We start from the raw sequence: 19,938 nt of genomic DNA, 5'->3' as shown, positions 1-19,938 counted from the left end.
CTGCAACTACTGAGCCTGTGCACTCTAGAGCCCAAACGCTGCAACTAGAGAAGCCCATGTGCCACAACAAAGAGCCCACGCAGCCAAAATATATATATATATATATATACACACATACACACACACACACACACACACACATATGTACACACCACAAATGACAAAGCAAATGGGACAAAATGTTAACAACTGGTGAAGCTGGGTAGAAGGAGTAAGGGAGTGGTTCTTCATACTATTCTATAAGTTTGAGTTATACCTGAAACTTACCAAAAAGAAAAAAATGATCACACTTCAAGCAAAATTTAAGTCCCCCTCCCCTACCCCAGGTTCAAATTACCAAAATACCCCACAATGTATTTTCAGAGAAGACAGCAGAGTTTCATTGCTTCTTCTGTATTGTTGATTAGGACAGAGCACTCCTGGGAAAATGCAGAAGATTCTAGATAAAACAGTCCCACCTAGTTATGAGCTCTCAAAGCCCTAGGTCCATTGGAGCACAGAAAAGAGGAGTGGTGGAGGGGAGCAGGAAGGGGGCAAGAGGTGGGAGGCCAGGGCCTCGGCCTCACACTCACCATGCCAGAGCCACCGCAGTAGTGGCAGTGCTGCATCTTGGTGCCAGGCTCGTTCCCTTTGCCATCACACCGCTCACAGGTATCAGTGATGTTCACGGTGAACTCCTTGTTGACACCCTTGGCAGCTTGATTGAATGTCAACTCCATGATGTACTAAAGATATCAAGGGACCGCCTGTTATCTCTCTTAAAGTAAGGGAGAGCACTGCCCAGCAGTTTACAGTTACTTTTTCTTTTAAAGACTTTATTTTTTAAAGCAGTTTTAGGTTTACAAAATTGAGAAGAAGGTATAGAGATTTCCCACATACCCTTTGCCCCCACACATGCACAGCATTCCCTGTTATCAACATCACTCACCAGAACGGTATTTATTTTATCAAGGATAAACCTACATTGACACAACATAATCATCCAAAGCCCACAGTTTACATTAGGGTTCACTCTTGGTTTTGGATATTCTATGGGTCTGAACAAATGTATAATAACATGTATCCTCATCATAGTATCATGCAAAGTATTTTCACTGCCCTAAAAATCCTATGCTCCACCAATTCATCTGTTCCCCTAGTTACTTTACTTTTTAACTTACTTGTACTTTATCAAGCAAGAATAGATGGGACTCAACTGATTCTGCCCTAGTCCTCAGAATTTTTAAGAGATAATATTTAAGTGAAAATGTGCTTTTCAACAAACTGAAAATGCTCACAGAAAATATTTGTACATGGTCCTTACTAACAACTCAAACGATCCACAATCATAACTCATATCATAAAACAACTCCCCTCTCTCTTCAATTCTGATAATGTCTGAAACAAGACATAAATATGGAAGAGGCAGGACTGGCAGTACCTCCCTATGGATTGAGCTCTCCTAGAATAATGAGGCAGGCTCTAGATAAAATATTCATACTCTAACTATGGACTCTGAGAGCCTTAGGTGTTGCCGGATTAAGCAACTGTAAGAATACAGTAAAACTGTATGTACACATTATTATATGATTTTTCAAATACTGGAACCATTTCCTACCAAGATGGCTGCCTCCAAATCATCCCATTTAAGCTGCTTTAGCTTTTCCTTTGAGAAAAAGAATTGGTAAAATCCGTTTGCATCACACTTGGCAGCTAAAATTTGAATGATTCTTCAAAATGAGATGCTTACCTCCTGGGGCTGATGGAACACACTCTGGAAGTCTCCAAAAGAGGAGGATGAGAACTCCCCAAAGATCTTCCTGAAGAGCTCCTCAGGGTCAACAGTGGGGCCTCCTCTCCAGTAGCTCTGCCCAGAGCTGCCGGCCCCAGGATCGAAGCCAGCAGAGCCATAGGTGTCATACTGCTTCCTCTTCACCTCATCACTCAGGACCTACCGTGAACGGCACAGCAGTCAGGTGTTCCTGAGTCTCCCAAGGTCCAGGGACACACACACCAAGCACAGACAGTGGTATTGAATCAACATAAAATTTCCTAATCTTGACAGCTGTACTGAAGTTATGGAAAAGAATGTTCTTGTTCTTAGCGAATACACACAGAAGTACTTAGGGATAGAGAGACACCACGTCTGCGACTTATTCTCGATTGGTCGGGGGGACGCACACTTGCGCACGCGCACGCACACGCGCGCACATACACACACACACAAACACACACACAGAGCAGACGCAGGATATCCTACATATCCTGAACCCCTTCAGCACGGCCGAAGTCCAGGAAGGAGGTCCGCTTTCACTTAATTCTGCAATGCTCAGTGGCTGTTTCACGTCCGCTTCGTCCCCCTGATTACATTCTACATTCCTCTAGGGCAGTGGTGGTCTACTTTTACAACACCCACCATCCCCACCAGACAGTGATGCCCTAAGTTGGGGGTGGGAGGGGTCATCAAATAGGCACAGAACTGTTTACTCTGACAAGGAGTTCCGAGACCCAGCTACAAGTCCGAGTGGAGGGAGCTCTGTTAACACAGATTATTGGATCCTGTTCTTTGATGAGATTCCAAGTTAGATCTAATGTGAAAATTTTGGATCTGGGAATTTTTTTTTTCCTTCAACGAGGTGATCTCGTGGGGAACACAGCCTTCCCACTGGACCTTCTGACACAGCGGTTGCCCTGGGCAGCGAGCTCTGATGCACACACACAGCGGAATGACAGTGACTGCACACACCGGTGGGCTGCATTACCTCATAGGCCTCTGCCAGCTGGGAGAACTTCTCCTTGGCTTTGGGATCATCCTTATTCGTGTCTGGGTGATATTTCTTGGCGAGCTAAGGGAGGAAATGGTAAATTACTATGGACACAAGATGATTACTAAAACTGAACCCCAGATACCAGTTACATCTCACCTCCTTTGTAGCAGTTGTCTGAGACTTTACAACCAATAGCAATTCTTAAAACAAGGTTTAAGACTTTAAAATAAACCATCTCTAACTAGATGATCTAGTTAGATCTGGCACAGATCTATGTGGCACATGGGCTTCTCTGGAAATGATGATCATTTCAGTGTATGCAGATGTTGAGTCATTATGTTGTACACCTGAAACTAACATGTCAATTATACCTTAATAAAAACAAACTAAAAGCAAAGCACAGCCAGAATTAAGAACATACACATTGTGTTCAGCTTTCAAATTTGATCAAGTTTATTACAAAATGACAAACTGGATTTTGAGAAAGAGAAATAAATAAATAAAACTATCTCTTCAAATCTGAGGTGTGTACACATTTTTCAACCACAACAAATCTCTAACAAAAAAACCCACTAATTCTTTAGAACTTGAGCACCTTTGTGAAAGATGCAAAAGAGTGTATCTGGTAGACTACCATCTATATAAAAAGAGAGAAAAATAACTGGATAGATGAATAGCTGTATCTGTTGTATAAATTAGTTAGAACATACACTAAGCTGAAAACACTGACTGCTCCAGGAGGGATGTGGACGAATGGGAAGGAGGAAGACTTCTCACTGTTCACTCCTTTGTACTTTTCGATTTCTGAACCAGGGGAATATATTACCTACTAAAAACACAGATTTAAATATTAAAAAACAAAACAAGATCTCCCTTGGCTGTCCAGAGCACACAGGCGAGCTGAGCAGCTCTAAATGAAGGTTTCTTCCTGGCCATGCTTAGCAGTGCTGTGTGACACCTTTGTAGGTGTTCACTATGTTTGCTGCAGCTACCGATGCCTTCCAAGTCTGGGTCACCCTGATGGAGGGTGAGGAGGGCACAGAATCCTAAAGCTGAAAGCGACTCAGGAGACGTCTGGCTCCACCACTGCCGGCAACTGGCTGCTCACTTTGCTGCTGGACATGCTGGTCCTCACACCAGCATGTGGAAGGACGTCAGAGGCTGAGTGCTCAGCCAGAAAGGGGCCCTCAAGGTAGGGCAGTAGATCACGGTGGGCCACAAGGCTAGTTCCAGGCCAGGGCAAGATATGCTGATATACTCAGGAGATCAGCACAAGGAAAAGAGAGGCCTTTTGCAGTCAGAAAGACCTGTGTTTTAGTCTTATGTATGCCACTTATTGACTGTGTGGCCTCAGCTGCATGTCATAACCTCGCCAAGTCTTTTGCCATGAGGATTAAATGATGTAACACATGAAAAGCTTTTATCAATGTCTGACCCCAGTTATTGCTCCATAAAGCCTACTTTCTAAATTTCCGGTTTTAAATTACACAGCTAGGGCTTCCCTGGTGGCGCAGTGGTTGACAGTCTGCCTGCCGATGCAAGGGACACGGGTTCATGTCCCGGTCCAGGAAGACCCCACATGCTGCGGAGCGGCTGGGCCCGTGAGCCATGGCCGCTGAGCCTGCACGTCCGGAGCCTGTGCTCTGCAGCGGGAGAGGCCACAACAGTGAGAGGCCCGCGTACCGCCAAAAAAAAAAAAAAAGAATGTAAATTACACAGCTTTACCTGATCTATTTACTTCCACACCTAAAAACTTGGATGGTTCCCTACTCTCTCTTAAATTAAATCTCTAGTAATTGCTAAGGGCCTCACATGCCCCCTTAAGTTGGCACCAGGCTCCATCTCTCCAATCTTCTCCCACCCTTGTATCAGGTACCTTACCTTCCAGCTCAAGAGACACACTATTCACTATCCCAAGACAGGATCTCTGCTTCCTATCCCCAAGTCTTTCCTCATTCCCTAACAACCCAGTAAATAAAAAGATATCTCAATTTAAAAATGGGCAAAGGATCTAATACACATACAGCAAATGGCCAAAAATCACATGAAAAGGTGCTTAACATCATTAGCCACCACGGAAAAGCAAATCAAAACCACAGTGAGATACCACTTCACACTCACTAGGGTGGCTTGAATCAAAAAGACAGATAAGAAAAAAAAAAAAAAAAAAAAGACAGATAAGTGTTTGTGAGGATGTGGAGAAATTTGAACCTTCACACACCACTGGTGAAAATCTAAAACAGTGCAGCCTGCTTGAAATAGTCTGGCACCAGAAATAAACCCACACACCTATGGCCAATTAATCTATGACAAAGGAGGCAAGAATATACAATAAGTTGTATATACAATATACAATAAGTTGTACTGGGAAAACTGGACAGCTACGTGTAAAAGAATGAAATTAGAACATTCTTTAACACCATACACAAAAATAAACTCAAAATGGATTGAAGTCCTAAATGTAAGACTGGACACTGTAAAACTCCTAGAGGAAAACATAGGCAGAACACTTTTTGACATAAATCGCAGCAATATCATTTTGGAACCGTCTCCTAGAGTAATGGAAATAAAAACAAAAATGGGGCTTCCCTGGTGGCGCGGTGGTTGAGAGGGAGAGGCCACAACAGTGAGAGGCCCGCGTACCGCAAAAAAAAAGAAAAAAAAATCTACAAATGGGAAATAATTAAACTTAAAAGCTTTTGAACAGCAAAGGAAACTAAACAAAATGAAAAGACAACCTACAGAATGGGAGAAAATATTTGCAAACGATGCAACTGACAAGGGATTAATTTCCAAAACATACAAACAGCTCATACAACTCAATATCAAAAAAACAAACAACCCAATCAAAAAATGGGCAGAAGATCCAAATAAACATTTCTCCAAAGAAGTCATACAGATGGCCAACAGGCACATGAAAAAATGCTCAACGTTGCTAATTATTAGAGAAATGAAAATCAACACTACAATAAGGTATCACCTCACACTGGTCAGAATAGCCATCATCAAAAAGTCTACAAAAAATAAATGCTAGAGAAGGTGTGGAGAAAAAGGAACCCTCCTACACAGCTGGTGGGAATGTAAATTGGTACAACCACTATGGACAACAGTATGGAGGTTTCTTAAAAAACTAAAAACAGAGTTACCATATGATCCAGGGATCCCACTCCTGGGCATATATCCAGAGAAAACTATAATTCAAAAAGATACATAAACCCCAACGTCTACTGCAGCACTATTTACAATAGCCAGGTGATGGAAGCAACCTAAGTGTCCATCGACAGATGAATGGATAAAGAAGATATGGCTTATATATATATAATGGAATATTAGTCATAAAAAGAGAATGAAATAATGCCATTTGCAGCAACATGGATAGACTTAGAGATTATCATACTAGGCAAAGTAAGTCAGACAGAGAAAGACAAATATCACATGATACCACCTATATGTGGAATCTAAAAAAAAAGATACAAATGAACTTATTTACAAAACAGAAGTAGACTCACAGACATAGAAAACAAACTTATGGTTACCAAAGGGGAAAGGGGAGAGGGAGGGATAAATTAGGAGTTTGAGATTAACATATACACACTACTATATATAAAATATATAACTAATAAGGACCTACTGTATAGCACAGGGAACTATACTCAATATTTTGTAATAACCTGTAAGGGAAAAGAATCTGAAAAAGAATATATATATATATTTATGTATAACTGAATCACTTTGCTGTACACCTGAAACTAACAACAGTGTAAATCAACTATATTTCAATAAAAGAAAAAAAAGAAATAGCCTGGCTGTTCCTCAAAATGTTAAACATGGCAATCGGAATTGCTATGAATTGACCCAGCAAGTCTGCTCCTAGGTATATGTATATGCCCCAGAGAAATGAAAGTATAAGTCTACACAAAACTTACAGAGGAATGTTCATAGCAGCATTACTCATAATAACAAAAAGGTGGAAACAATCCAAATATCCATCAAATGATGAATAGATAAATAAAACACAGTATATCCATGCAATGGAATATTATTTGACCACTAAAAGGAATGAAGTACTGCTGCATGTTAAAACATGGATGAACCTGGAAAACATTATTCTAAAGTAAAAGAAACCATGGGACTTCCATGGCAGTCCAGTGGTTAAGACTCCGCGCTTCCACTGCAGGGGGTGCAGGTTAGATCCCTGATCAGGGAACTAAGATCCCACATGCCACATGGCGTGGCCAGAAAAATAAAAAATAAAGTAAAACAAACCAGTCACAAAAGTCCACATATCACATGATTTCACTTCTATGAGGTGTCCAGAATAGGTAAATCTATAGAGACAGGAAGTAGGTTAGCAATTTCAAGGGCAGAGGAGAATGGGGAATAAGGGCTTATGGTGTGGGGTTTCTTTTTGAGGTATGAAAATGTTTTAAAATTGATTGTAGTGATGGTTATACAACTCTGAATATACTAAAAACCAGTGAACTGCACCCTTAAAAAAAAAAAAAAGTAAGAGAAGAAAGTAGGGACTGAACCCAGGCCACGGCAGTGAAAGTGCCAAATCCTAACCACCAGACCACCAGGGAACTCCCAGTAATTTTTAAAATTTAAATTGTATTTAATTTATTAATTTTATTAAATTTTAATCTTCTTGAAGAGATGGGAACATATGTATATGTATAACTGATTCACTTTGTTATAAAGCAGAAACTAACACACCACTGTAAAGCAATTATACTCCATTAAAGATGTTAAAAAATTTTTTAATCTTCTTTATTCTGATATGGCTTTCCTATGTTTATGGTGTTAAAGTGCTCTTTCTTTCATCAAATGACATTAATAGATTGTACTTGATTATTTTTAACACCTATATTAGGCAAAATACAAAAGCTAGCATTCCTACATCGGCGCCCTTGGTCTTTAATTTTTTTTTTATTTTGATTGTGTTCATCAGAGCAAAAGCCTGGAAACCACAGGTCTAGATAACTCACATGCCACTTTACCAATCAGCCCAATACATTCCGGGATATGCATGATGGGTTAAAAAAATGAAATAATTCTAAACCCATAAACTTTTATCTAAACGCAAAGAATGAGTACCTAAAACTTAGAGCAGCACACCTACTGACTCAGAAGATACAGAAGAGATTTAAGTACAAAAACAGCCCTGGAAAAAGATTTTTTTTTTTTTTTTTTTTGCGGTACGCAGGCCCCTCACCGCCGCAGCCTCTCCCATTGCAGAGCACAGGCTCCAGACGCGCAGGCTCAGCGGCCATGGCTCACGGGCCCAGCCACTCCACGGCATGCGGGATCCCCCCGGACCAGGACACGAACCCGCGTCCCCCACATCGGCAGGCGGACCCCCAACCACTGCGCCACCAGGGAAGCCCAAGATTTTTTTTTTTTTTTTTTAATCTCTGGTTCTGACTCTCCTTTTTTCTACAGCATTAACCAGTGTGGCCTCATGCACTTGAGGAACATGGTCCAGCAGAGCCCATCTTTACCATCTCATTCCACACTCTCGGCTGCACACAACCGACAGGTACGGGCACACACACTGCACCCGTCAGGGTCACACTACATCCACAGCATCCCTTCTGCAGTCTCGTCTGTAAAATCTTCCATACAGACCTGGTAATAAGCTTTCTTGATCTCCTTCTGGCTGGCACTTCGGGGCACTCCTAATATCTGGTAATAATCCTCTTTGGCCAAAGGGGCGCTCGTGTGGAAGGAGGCAGTACAAAGAAAAGGGTAACTTTTTACTCCTAAAAAAGAAAAAAGGAAAGAAAATCACTCTGGGAATGTACTCAACAAAAGGAAATTGTGAGCAAACAACCAGCCAGGCTATACCTGTGAAGGAGCAAAGAGGTCACAGCTTTAGGGCCTCTTCTCCTCCTCCAAGCCCACTGGGGACCAAACTCACTGCACTTCAAAAACAGCTAAAGCCACTATAAACGGAGTCTACAAAAAACAGAGTGCTGGGTGGGGCTGATTCTGCTGGATTACACTAGGGCTGTAGCCTCATTATACCTCTAAAGGAACCACCCCCAGATGGAGGCTGCACCTGGGGATGACTGAAAAGGAACAAAGCTCTCCTGTTACACGGCTGGCTGAGCACCCACCATATGCCAAGTGTTCACATAGGCCTTGTCTCACTTAAAGCTTAACAACTCCCAGGTTCTTTCCCTCCACCATGCAACCTTGGATATCTGCTTATGGGGTGGTTTTCAGAGTGTGGTCCCTGGACCAGCAGCATCATCAGCTTGCTGGAAATGTAAATTCTCAGGCCCCACCCAAACCTGAATCCAAAACTCTGGAGGTGGGGTCCAGCAAGCTGTGTCTAACAAGCCCTCCAGCTGATGATTCTGTGGCACACTCAATTTGAGAACCACTGTGCTAAATAAATGGTTCTTGGTCTTTAGAGTCACAGATCTCTTTGAAAGCATCGACCCCTCCCCTAAAAACAATACATATATATAGACACACAAGGTTAAATGGCCCTGTGCCAGAACCTCTGTTTACCCCAGAGCAGACAACCCAAAAGGGATCAAAGCACATGGTAGCCCCGCCTCCATGCCCTGCCCTCCTTTCAGGCCTCCTGCATCAGAAGCTGGGAGGAAAGGCTGACAGACACATCTACTCAACTGCCCTCTGTATGGAGCAGCGAGCTAACTGGACTGTCACCAAGTGAAGGGGGGAGAGCTGCTCTACAACCTGCCTCCTAACCCCCAACCTATCCTGTGACAACTGAAGATGGGGAGGGCAGGGCTGGGAGCAGAAGGGGCCAAGTTATTGCAAAAGAGAGGGCAGGGCCACAAAAGAGAATGAGGATCATGAGGCAGCTCCAGGTTTTTAAGTCAGAGGTTCCCCTGCCAAGGAGAAGCTTCTAGATTCACCACTCATTCATTCAGCAAACACGCCTGCCAGGCACTGGGCTCCTCCCAGGGGACACAGCACGATCTTAATACTGTACTAGGCAATGAGGATACAAGTCTAAGCCAGTGCCCTCGAGGAGCTTACCGCGCAGCAGGGGTGTGTGGGAGGCAGTGTGTGAAGTGATACTAGCACACAGGGACACAGAGTGAGAATACACAAAAGGGTCACCTAGCCAGAGTCTCTCAGCCTCCACACTGTTGACAACAGGATCAGGTTCCTCCTGGGAGGGGGAGGTGGGGGGGCTGTTATGGGCTGAATTGGGTCCTCCCTCCCAAATTCACATGTTGAAGTCCTAACCCCCAGCACTGCAGAACATGACTGTATTTGGAGATGGGGGTCTTTAAAGACAACCCTACCAAAACATTGATCTTGGAATTTTATAGCTTCCCGAACTGTGAAAAAATAATTTTCTATTTTTTTAAGCCACTTAGTCTGTGGTACTTAGTTATGGCAGCCCTATGTTATCTATTTATAGCCTAACATACCTATGTATTTATTGTAGGATGTGTTAGCAGCATCCCTGGCCAACTAGTTATCAGTAGCACCCCCCAACCCCAAACTGGTAACTAAAACTGCAGATGTTGCCAGATGTCTCCTGGAGGGTAAAATCATCCCCAGGTGAGAACCAGTAAACCCAATCTCAGAAATTCAGAGGTCTTCTAAGGCACCTGCTGTTAAGCTGCAAAAATTAGCTCAGCTAAGGAGGGCTGGAATCCATCCAGATTTATGCCTGTAGTCCTGGCACTGTTTGCAATAGCATCCCCTTTTGCTTTCAAAAGTGCTCCATTCAGCAACTACATCATATGATCACCTTTGGTTTGGAGAGAGAAAGTCCTTGTGTAACTGCAGGTTCCATGATATAACTAGAGATTCGAGTGTGTGTGTGTGTGTGTGTGTGTTTGGTGGTGGTGGTGGTGGTGGTGGTGGTGGTGGTGGTGGTAGAGGGGTGGTTACAGATGTTGATGAGGATGATAATTAATAGGGCCTAGGAATAAACAGAAGGGCCTTTGAGTATGCTAAGGAGTCTGGATTTTATCCTGAGGGCAATAGGGAGCCACTGCAAGCATTAAACAGAGAACTGATCAGATTTGCATGAGAAAGAGCTCTCAAACAACAACAACAAGGATTGGGAGACAACTTAAAATTCATGTACGCACAAAAGACAACCCAGGGTGTGGAGCATATCCAGGAAGGGGGCAAGAAAAAGGAAAATCAGGAGAATAAGTAGGAATGGTCAGAACGAATGATAAAATCAGAAGCAGAAAGTAAATCCGTATTTTCAGTATCCTCCATACTTGTTTTCTGTTGCTGCACCCTAGATTTCCTGGAATATGAAAAGTAGACAGTGTGGGAGAGGCAGAGACCACTGCTGTCTTTACCTGGTCAGATTTGAGAAAAACAGCAGAGCTAGTTTCTCAGTGCTCCCATACTCAATCCCCGCTTCACTCCAGGACCGAGAGGTTACCTTGACTTATCCTGCCTGTTTCCCCCACCCCTTCCAATCCAGAAGGCAGAGGCTGGTAGTGGCAAAGGTTCTGGAAGCTGCAGCTTCTACATCATGAGAAGAGAACTCAGGCTTGGGTTAGAACGGGAGACAGTAATGTGCACAACTGCATATAAAGACAAGTACATTTAACTAGCACAAGTTTGATGACTTGACATTATCCCAAAGGCATCAATGATTAGCAATGATTAGCAAGAGTTCACTTAATAGACACATTTTCCCCCGAGATACGACCAATAAATGTCTTGCCCATTTTAGAACAACCCAGAACAGGATTAGCTTCCAAGTCATTCCAAGAATGGCCAACCTTCCACTCTGGGAGAAGATGTGAAATAACTACCTTCCATTCTGGAAGAAAAAGTCAGATTTAAAGTGTTGTTTTTAGGGACCTCCCTGGTGGCGCAGTGGTTAAGAATCCGCCTGCCAATGCAGGGGACACGGGTTCAATCCCTGGTCCAGAAAGATCCCACATGCCGCAGAGCAACTAAGCCCGTGCACCACAACTACTGAGCCTGCACTCTATAGCCCACAAACCACAACTACTGAGCCCGCATGACACAACTACTGAAGCCCATGAGCCTAGAGCCCATGCTCCACAACAAGAGAAGCCACTGCAATGAGAAGCCTGCGCACCATAACGAAGAGTAATCGCCGCTCACTGCAACTAGAGAAAGCCTGCGCACAGCAACGAAGACCCAATGCAGCCAAATATAAATAAATAAATAAATTTTTTAAATAAAGTGTTGTTTTTACATCAACTAACTGTACTGCTGGATTTGAGATGAGATCACACACCAACGTTTGGGAGCTGAGATGATGACCTTAGATGTGGTAACAGTGCACCTTGAAGGATGCCACCTCTCACAGGTGTTCAACACCTGTTACAAAACATGCCCATTGTGGGCGCTGGGCTCACTTGGGGAAAAGGACAGCTGACTGCAGTTCCTTAGTAATCACCCCATGCCAGGCTCAGTACTTAGTGCTTGTCTGTCTCTCACACATACACATACACAATTATCAAAAAATGTTCCCAAACCTGGACAAATGTGATATGAACTAATTTAGCTTAATAGGTATCTAAGGAATTAGTAATTGAGCACAAAGATGTAGTCAAATTCTATTCACAACAACCTTGACATTAGAAAACGTTGGCAAAACCTAAGAACGACCACTTTTGCTCATACTGAGAAATACAGCATGACATCAATCCAAATAATCCTGAGGAAACCTGGGCAGACTACTGCTCCATCCATCCATGAGGAAATATAGGTGGCAGGAACAGAATTTAAAAATGTGACCATTCTGGGGCTTCCCTGGTGGCACAGTGGTTGAGAGTCCGCCTGCCGACGCAGGGGACATGGGTTCATGCGCCGGTCCAGAAGGATCCCACATGCCGCGGAGCAGCTGGGCCCGTGAGCCATGGCCGCTGAGCCTGCACATCCGGAGCCTGTGCTCTGCAACGGGAGAGGCCACAACAGTGAGAAGCCCGCCTATCGCAAAAAAAAAAAAAAAAAAAAAAAAGGGACCATTCTGACCAAAACCACATCCAATCTCTTTGTTCTCTGCTGTATCCCCTGTACCTAGAACAGTACCTAGCATATGACAAGTCCTCAATAAATACCTGTAAATAAAAAAATTTTCAATTAAGGAATGAGAGGCACAAAAGGATTAATTAAATAATCCACCCAGGTCGCACACACATTACTGGAGTAGTGTTCACTGTACAAGGTAATAACAATTACTGATACTTTAATTACTGGCTTTTATGTAAGCATTAAAAATTGGATCTCAATAGGAAATTATCTTGTGTAAATTACCTTGCCAGGATCCTCTAATTAATCATCTTGGTAAGTTTATAGTTTAAATATCATTTGCACAAATTCTAGGGAACACAAACATCTAGCACAATCCAGGCACATCGTTGGTTGTTCACTGTTTCCTCCTTCCTTCCTTATCTCACTATAAGGGAAGTCACCCAACACACAGCATAAGAAACCATCATAGCTAAACACTTAAAAGGATTAATATATACTAATTCAACATCACCTCCAGCAATTAAGAAAGCTGCAGGTTTTGAATCAAGGCTCAACTACTTTCTAGCTTTGCGACATTCTTCAAGTTAACATCTAAGCCTCAATTTTTTAATCTATAAAATAGAATTAATAGCAGTGTTTATTACATGGAAATGATCCATGCCTGGTGCATAGTAAGTGCTCAATATATATTAGTTTGCATCAATGACCAACATAAGAACTTCTTTAATTTATTTTTGAATTTTATTTATTTTTTATACAGCAGGCTCTTATTAGTTATCTACTTTATTCATATTAGTGTATATATGTCAATCAAAAGGGACTTCTGAAAAACAGTATGTCCTTCAATTTACACCATGTGGTGGAGAGCGTAAGCTATGGAAGAACAGCTCTGGATTTGGGACAACTCTCCTTATCTAACTTTATGACCTTGGGCGGGTCAACTCCTCTGCTAGAACCTCAGTTCCCCACTCTTTAAAATGGGGATGATGGGGCTTCCCTGGTGGCGCAGTGGTTGAGAGTCCGCCTGCTGATGCAGGGGACACGGGTTCGTGCCCCGGTCCGGGAAGATCCCACATGCCGCGGAACGGCTGGGCCCGTGAGCCATGGCCGCTGAGCCTGCGCGTCCGGAGCCTGTGCTCCGCAACGGGAGAGGCCACAACAGTGAGAGGCCCGCCTACCGCAAAACAAAAACAAAAACAAAATAAAATGGGGATGATGAGCCCCACCTTATAGGGTTGTTGTTACCATCAAGTAAGAAGAAGCACAAAGTGCCCAGCTAGCCCATGAGCAGGTACTCACCGAATGGCAGTTACCTCTTCCCTTCCATTACAGGCTAGAAGGTAGAGGGAACGGAAAGGAATTGGGCAGGAGAGCAGCGGCAGGCCGGAAACAGGCCTCCAGAAATGTTTACAGAGAGGTGAAGGTTCACGGCTTCGGGGCGTTTCATCCCCGCACGCCGGAGGCTCCACGCAGCTCTCCCTCTTTTACCACCTCTGAGTAGCCATTTGGGTCTCTCTGCCTCACTGCTGGCCCATCTCCCCCAATTGATTCTGCATGTAGATCAGAAGACACGCTCCACGCCGCTACCGCCGTAGTCGGAGCGAAGCGAGTCACTCCTTTCCAAGCCTTGGAGCCCCTCACTCAGGCGCTGGAGCCTGCACTCACCAGTGAGGCTGACACCCGGTCTCAATGTCAGCAGCGCCCCGGGACCGCGAGCTCCCAGGGAAGGCACAAAGGCTGGGACGCTCAGACTGCGGCCCAGCGACGCCCCCACCACGCCCCCCATGGGCGGCCGAGCCCCCCTCCGCGCTGCAGCCGGCAGCCGCGGAGTCCCCACGGCCACCAGCAACCAGCGTGTAGAGCACCGCGCCGCCATCTTGGCCCGGGGACACTGCGCCTGCGCCACCCGGCTCAAGGCGGCCTCACGCGGACTACGCACGCGCGCAGAGCCGGCACTTCTGGGGGCGGGGCCCGCTGCGTTCACTCGCGGGGGGAGTGAGGGAGACACAAGCACACACCCGGGCGCACGCGTGTGCGTCCGCACCCAATGCGCTTTCTTCGTAGCAGACGCCGAAATGATGTTTGCTCTAAAAACTGCTAATAGGTAACTTGCCTTGAAGAGCCTAGTCATTCTGTGTTGGACGATCAATACTGTACCTTATCTGTATAAGGGCGTGGTTGAGTGCAGCCTAATGTAACTGGTCTGAGGGGCCCGGCAAGGGGCGGGACTACAAACCCCGGCGTGCAATGCGGCCGTCAGTAGCGCAGATCTCAGCATGCAGCGCGCGGCTTCCTTCCTCCTGACCCTGAGTCTTAGGTCTCCTTGCTTGAGGCTTACTCAACCGGCGTCGGCGCAAGCGGCTGCGGTCTCTGCCCTACTCCCAGATCCAGGCCTCAAGCTCACTCTCCCTCTGGATGATTCCCCACGAAAAGAACTTTGATCGCTCAGCTCTCTCCTAAGCGTATTTGTCTTTTCCAAACCGGTAGTGAACTTGGCGGTCGCTGAATGTGAGCCGAGCTACCCGAAAACGAATTTAATAAACGTTTTGGGCACCTATTAGGTGTCCCGCGCGTTCTAGAATGTCGAGGATGCAATGATGAATGACATACCATCCCTACTTTGGAGGAGCTCACGATGAGTCGAGAGACAGGCTCCTTGGCAACTAAGATAATGTGATCAGTGCTATTGTAGGTATAAACAGTGTTACAAGCACACAGGTGAGGAGTTTCTCAAATAGGTCGGGGGCATTGGGGTGTCAGGGAAGGCATCTGAGAGGTAACATTCGAGTTGGACTTTGGTGAAAAGTGTGTCAGGTAGCGGTGGAGGGGAAGAGTATTCTAAGCAGCAAGAACTTCAAAAGCAGATGTGAAAGTGCTTGCCCTGTACGCTCTAAACTTGGGGTGTGTGACTGGAGATGAGGCTGGAAAGATAAACCTGGCCTGGTAAGTCCTGTAGAGGGGTTTCTGCTTTCACATTCCCACCGCCACCACCCCTAACAATAGAAAGGTAACCTGAGGGCTCATGGATGAATTTAAGATGGTCTGTGCTCCTTGCCCCTTCCCCCATTATACATGAAATTTTTGTGTATGTGGATATAAATCTGGGGAAATATCCATAGCTTTCATCAATCAAATTCTCCACAGGCTCTGAAATTGAAAGAAGGTTAAAAACCACTGGTCCAGTGAAGAAGAGTTATGAGGCTGTTGTAAACTGCAAGAAATAGTTGAGAGTTTGCGCTAGGAAATGTAGAAGACTGAGGTGAGCAAGGGACGTTCTAGAGAAACAGGAAAAGGCTGTCCATGGGATGGGAAGTGGGGAAAAGAGTTTGTTTAATATTTAAATGTCTCCAGCATAGTGCTTAAGCTTATGGGCTGTGGAGTCAGACTGCCTGGGACTGAATCCCAGCTCAGCTGTGTGTCCTTGGACAACTTACTTTACCTCTCTGTGCCTCAGTTTCCTTTCTCTTGTTTTTTTGGCTGCGCCATGCGGCACACAAAATCTTAGTTTCCTGACCAGGTATCAAACCTGTGCCCGCTGCAGTGGAAATGTGGAGTCTTAACCATTGGACCAGACCGCCAGGGAAGTCCCTCAGTTCCCTTTCTCTAAAATGGGGCATAATAGTAACTACCTCAAAGGATCATCTGAGGACAGAGTGAGATAATCCATGTAAAGCCTTCATACTGTACTTGGCACATAGTAAGTGCTCAATATATGTCAGTCCTATGTGCCAGGCTCTATGCTAAGCACTGGAACACCAAGGAGAATGCAGACAGTTACTTGCCCAAAGGGATCCCAAAACCTAAGGGGAGGGGGGAGGGTGCTGGATGAGAAGTACAGCTTTCAGGAATAAAAGCTGAGAACAAGAGCCAAAGGGATTTTAATTTACCACCTCAGAGTGAGTTAGGAACTAGAGGAGGGCTCACTAATATGAAAACTTTGTCAGCTTTGTAACTTCCTCACTTTTTTGTATTTTAGTACCAGCCCCTCCCCCCATCTACTTCCCCACAGTGATTAACAGTGAAGATCCTCCACACCGAAAGTGGGTGTGTGTTCTTGTTTTTGGGGATAGCAGGAAGGCTGATTGTTGGGGAGGCCATAGGGAATGGAGTGGTGAGGGTGACTACTAAAGGAGGGGAAAAAGGCCCAGGAGAGAACACGGAAGCCTCTGGCAAGACTCCCTGGTGAGAGCAGCCTAGGGCTATGCCTGCTTTCTCTCACTGCTAGTCACCATAGAAAAACAAGAGATGATACAGTTACTAAACGAGTAGATTACAAAGCTTTGGAAATCTCCACAGCAGTGGTCCTTGGTCTGTGCTTCCTGAATCATCTTGAGTCGATGGTTGTTTGGAGACAATGAATATGCTTTTTTTATGTTCTCCAAACAATAGTCATGCCAAGCTAAAAATCCCAGGAAAGAAGCAGTTTTGGGGGAAAAAGATAATGAGTTATTATTACTTGGACTGAACACCCCTGAGATATTGATGGGACCAATTTCAGGCAATTGGTGGCTATGGAGAGATTGGAAAACTTTGGCTGTGCTAAGAACAGTCTCCAGCTCACAAAGAACTTTCTCATGTTTTCTATCTTGATACAATCACAACCCTGTGGGTTAGTAGGGCAGAGGCTATTCCCATTTTTACAAATGGACCCCTCACCCTCACCACAAAATAACACCAAAATAAGCTCTGAAAAGTGAAAAGACTTGTCCAAGTTCACACAGCTGGTGAGTGGGTGAACTAAGATCTTTTAACAGCAAAACTAGAGCCCTTCTCTTTAAACCATGAGCCTTGGTAAATTGTGATCAGTAGATCCCAGTCATATAACCCTGGATAGTTTACAAAGCACTTCCTCATGCAGAATTTCATTTGCTTTTTACAACAAAAGGAGAGGGGCAGGGCAAGTATTTATTACCACCCTCACCTACAGATGATTTCACCATCACCCAAGGACTTCAGCTGTGACCGAACACAAATGCATCCATCCCAGGCTGTGGCTAAAAACTGGGATGAGCACACAGGCGACACCTACCCACACTTTCAGGCAACATATGTCCTGGGTCTCCTTCCCCGCTTCCCCCCCCCCCACCCCGGCCCCTTCTCTGGTCTAAAGCCAAAAACTTCAGCTTTAAGGAGAAACAAATGTTTTGCAAAAGGCAGACAAGTTTCGCAAGCATCTTCCTGTCTGCACTTCTCATTTTACTATTCTACTGCTCCCTTTCTGGCTCTCCTGAGGTGGGGAGATCTGGGAGCACTAGCAGAGAATTTAAGTGTGGTCCTCCAGCATGCTGGGCTGAAGGCAAAGGGAGACTAGAAGGTCTACCCTGTGATTTCCAGTGGACATTGGGCTTCTGAGGTACTATGGGACTGCCCAAGTCCACGGCTACATGATGGGACCGCTGCTCCTTCTCCATATGAGTGAGGAGCCCTTCCCAGGAGGGCAGAAGGGCCTAAGCCTTCAGAGGCAATACAAGCAAGGTCACAATTTCTCTAGTTGTGGCATTTCCTTTCCTCCCCAAGAGAGTATGGGACAATTCCGAGGGAATGTGGAATGTGGGACCCAGATGTTCCCAGGCATGACCTCTGCAGTGGGTGCAGTTTCCTGCAGTAGAAGATGAACTATATCCTTGCCTGGCTCACCTGGGTATTCCCCCCAACAGGACTTTCAGGCTAATGATTTCCTAAAAGCCCCTTTAAAAAAAACACAAGTTGTCTCAGCTCCCAGCTAAATACTCTTCTGCCCAAGCTAGGCTTAAACTTAAGCAATGTTTCACAAACCTGAGAAATGAAAGGAACTCCTAAAGAAAAAAAAGAACCACAGATGCTGAGAATAAAGCTGTGGATCTCCTGGTGATCAGTAGACTCCAAAGTGAAAAACATCACCTTAGTAAATGACAGTCTTTTCTATGGAAATGTCCTTTAGTTGTGAATTATCACCACAAAAATTAAATTTTGTGTTTCTGTTAAAATATTTTGGGGACTTCCCTGGCAGTCCAGTGGTTAAGACCCCGTGCTTCCATTGCAGGGGGCACAGGTTAGATCCCTGGTTGGGGGAACTAAGATCCTGCATACCACGCGGCATGGCCAAAAAATATATATATAAATAGTTTGCAAGTTATTGTAAAAAAAAAAAAAGCAGAACAAATCACTAGATGTAGTAAAACTTCAGAGCCCCGAGACTACATGGGTACACCTCCATAAACAACAAAATAATAATACAAGGTGCACTGTCATGTTTTTCTCCATTTTTGAAATGTATTTTGTTGCTTAATTGTTCATTTCCTGTGCTGAAATAATTACACATGCCTTTGTGTATTTTAATAAACAACCATTTCAGGGGCAGATAACTAGATCTAAATAATTTGTCATTGGCACTGAAGCTGGCCTCATGCCTCCCTCTCTTGCAAAAATTCTAATTTATGGAAACAACTGACTTTACAGAAGATTGAGGGAACACCATGTCAGAAAATTACTCTCTTTGGAATCACAGCTGAAAATAAAGATGCATCCTAAGGCTCTTTAATGCTTTTGTGTGGTCTTTTTTGCTTTCTTCTTGCTCGTCCCTTTTCTTTCTGCTGATGTCTCTTCCTTTGGTTACACGAAGTGTTTTGAGTTTTCTAGAATGAGGACCTCACTATAATGGACTCCCAAATTTTTGTTCATTATTAATTACTCTTGGAAATAGGACCTGTGAAATTGAAATCATCCTGCCAGTCACCAAGCTAACCAGACATCCGCCCTATTGAAATCTAATCCACGTTTTGATAGGCTGCCTTTTAAGGTAGAGGGGTGTCTTCCTGTGTCCTTATAGACAGACAGTGAAATGGGGTTTCTAGGAGTGCAAAGAGACAAAGCTGTCAATTCATAGGCCTGAGGGGCTGGAAGGAATCTTGGAGGCTGTCAGTTCAACTTTGCAATCCATGAAGTAATTTATTCTGCTCAAGTCTGCAGCAGCCTTAGAGCTCTGAACTCTACTAAAATTATTCTCCAGTGATCACTCAGCCAGAATGGACCTGGGAACACGTGAGATGGTCATTCTCTGGGCCTTGATGATGTCCCTCTGGCCCTTCCGTCTCCCCTGCTGTGGAGCTCAGGTTCATCACTATGGCAATGGAAAAGTTGACATTCTTCTACTCTGATTCCACCAGCCCCCAGTTTGTGGCAATAGTCACATGACCCAGCACAGCCAGGGGCATGGCCTCTTTCTCTCCTGGGAGAGAAG

At 44.6% G+C, this 19,938-nt stretch overlaps 1 protein-coding gene across 3 annotated transcripts in view; it reads right to left on the bottom strand.

Moving 5' to 3' along the window:
* The window catches only part of DNAJA3 (DnaJ heat shock protein family (Hsp40) member A3), a 31,170-nt gene extending 16,556 nt beyond the window's left edge, over nucleotides 1-14,614 (bottom strand). Inside the window, exons 1-5 of one of the 3 annotated variants that reach the window (XM_032605862.1) lie at nucleotides 14,385-14,614; nucleotides 8,376-8,509; nucleotides 2,742-2,825; nucleotides 1,730-1,930; nucleotides 573-725 (exon numbers count right to left, since the gene is read on the bottom strand). In XM_032605862.1, the coding sequence (XP_032461753.1) occupies nucleotides 573-725; nucleotides 1,730-1,930; nucleotides 2,742-2,825; nucleotides 8,376-8,509; nucleotides 14,385-14,595 (783 nt within the window). In that variant the 5' untranslated portion in view covers nucleotides 14,596-14,614. The remainder of the gene's footprint in view (nucleotides 1-572; nucleotides 726-1,729; nucleotides 1,931-2,741; nucleotides 2,826-8,375; nucleotides 8,510-14,384) is intronic. The other 2 variants (XM_032605861.1, XM_032605860.1) reach the window with 2 other exon arrangements.
* Nucleotides 14,615-19,938: the final 5,324 nt, after the last annotated feature.

Source organism: Phocoena sinus, chromosome 15 (assembly GCF_008692025.1).
Source record: "Phocoena sinus isolate mPhoSin1 chromosome 15, mPhoSin1.pri, whole genome shotgun sequence".
Classification (NCBI taxonomy): Eukaryota; Metazoa; Chordata; class Mammalia; order Artiodactyla; family Phocoenidae; genus Phocoena; species Phocoena sinus.
The sequence above is the reverse complement of the archived record's forward strand: the minus strand, read 5'-3'. Positions and strand labels throughout refer to the sequence as shown.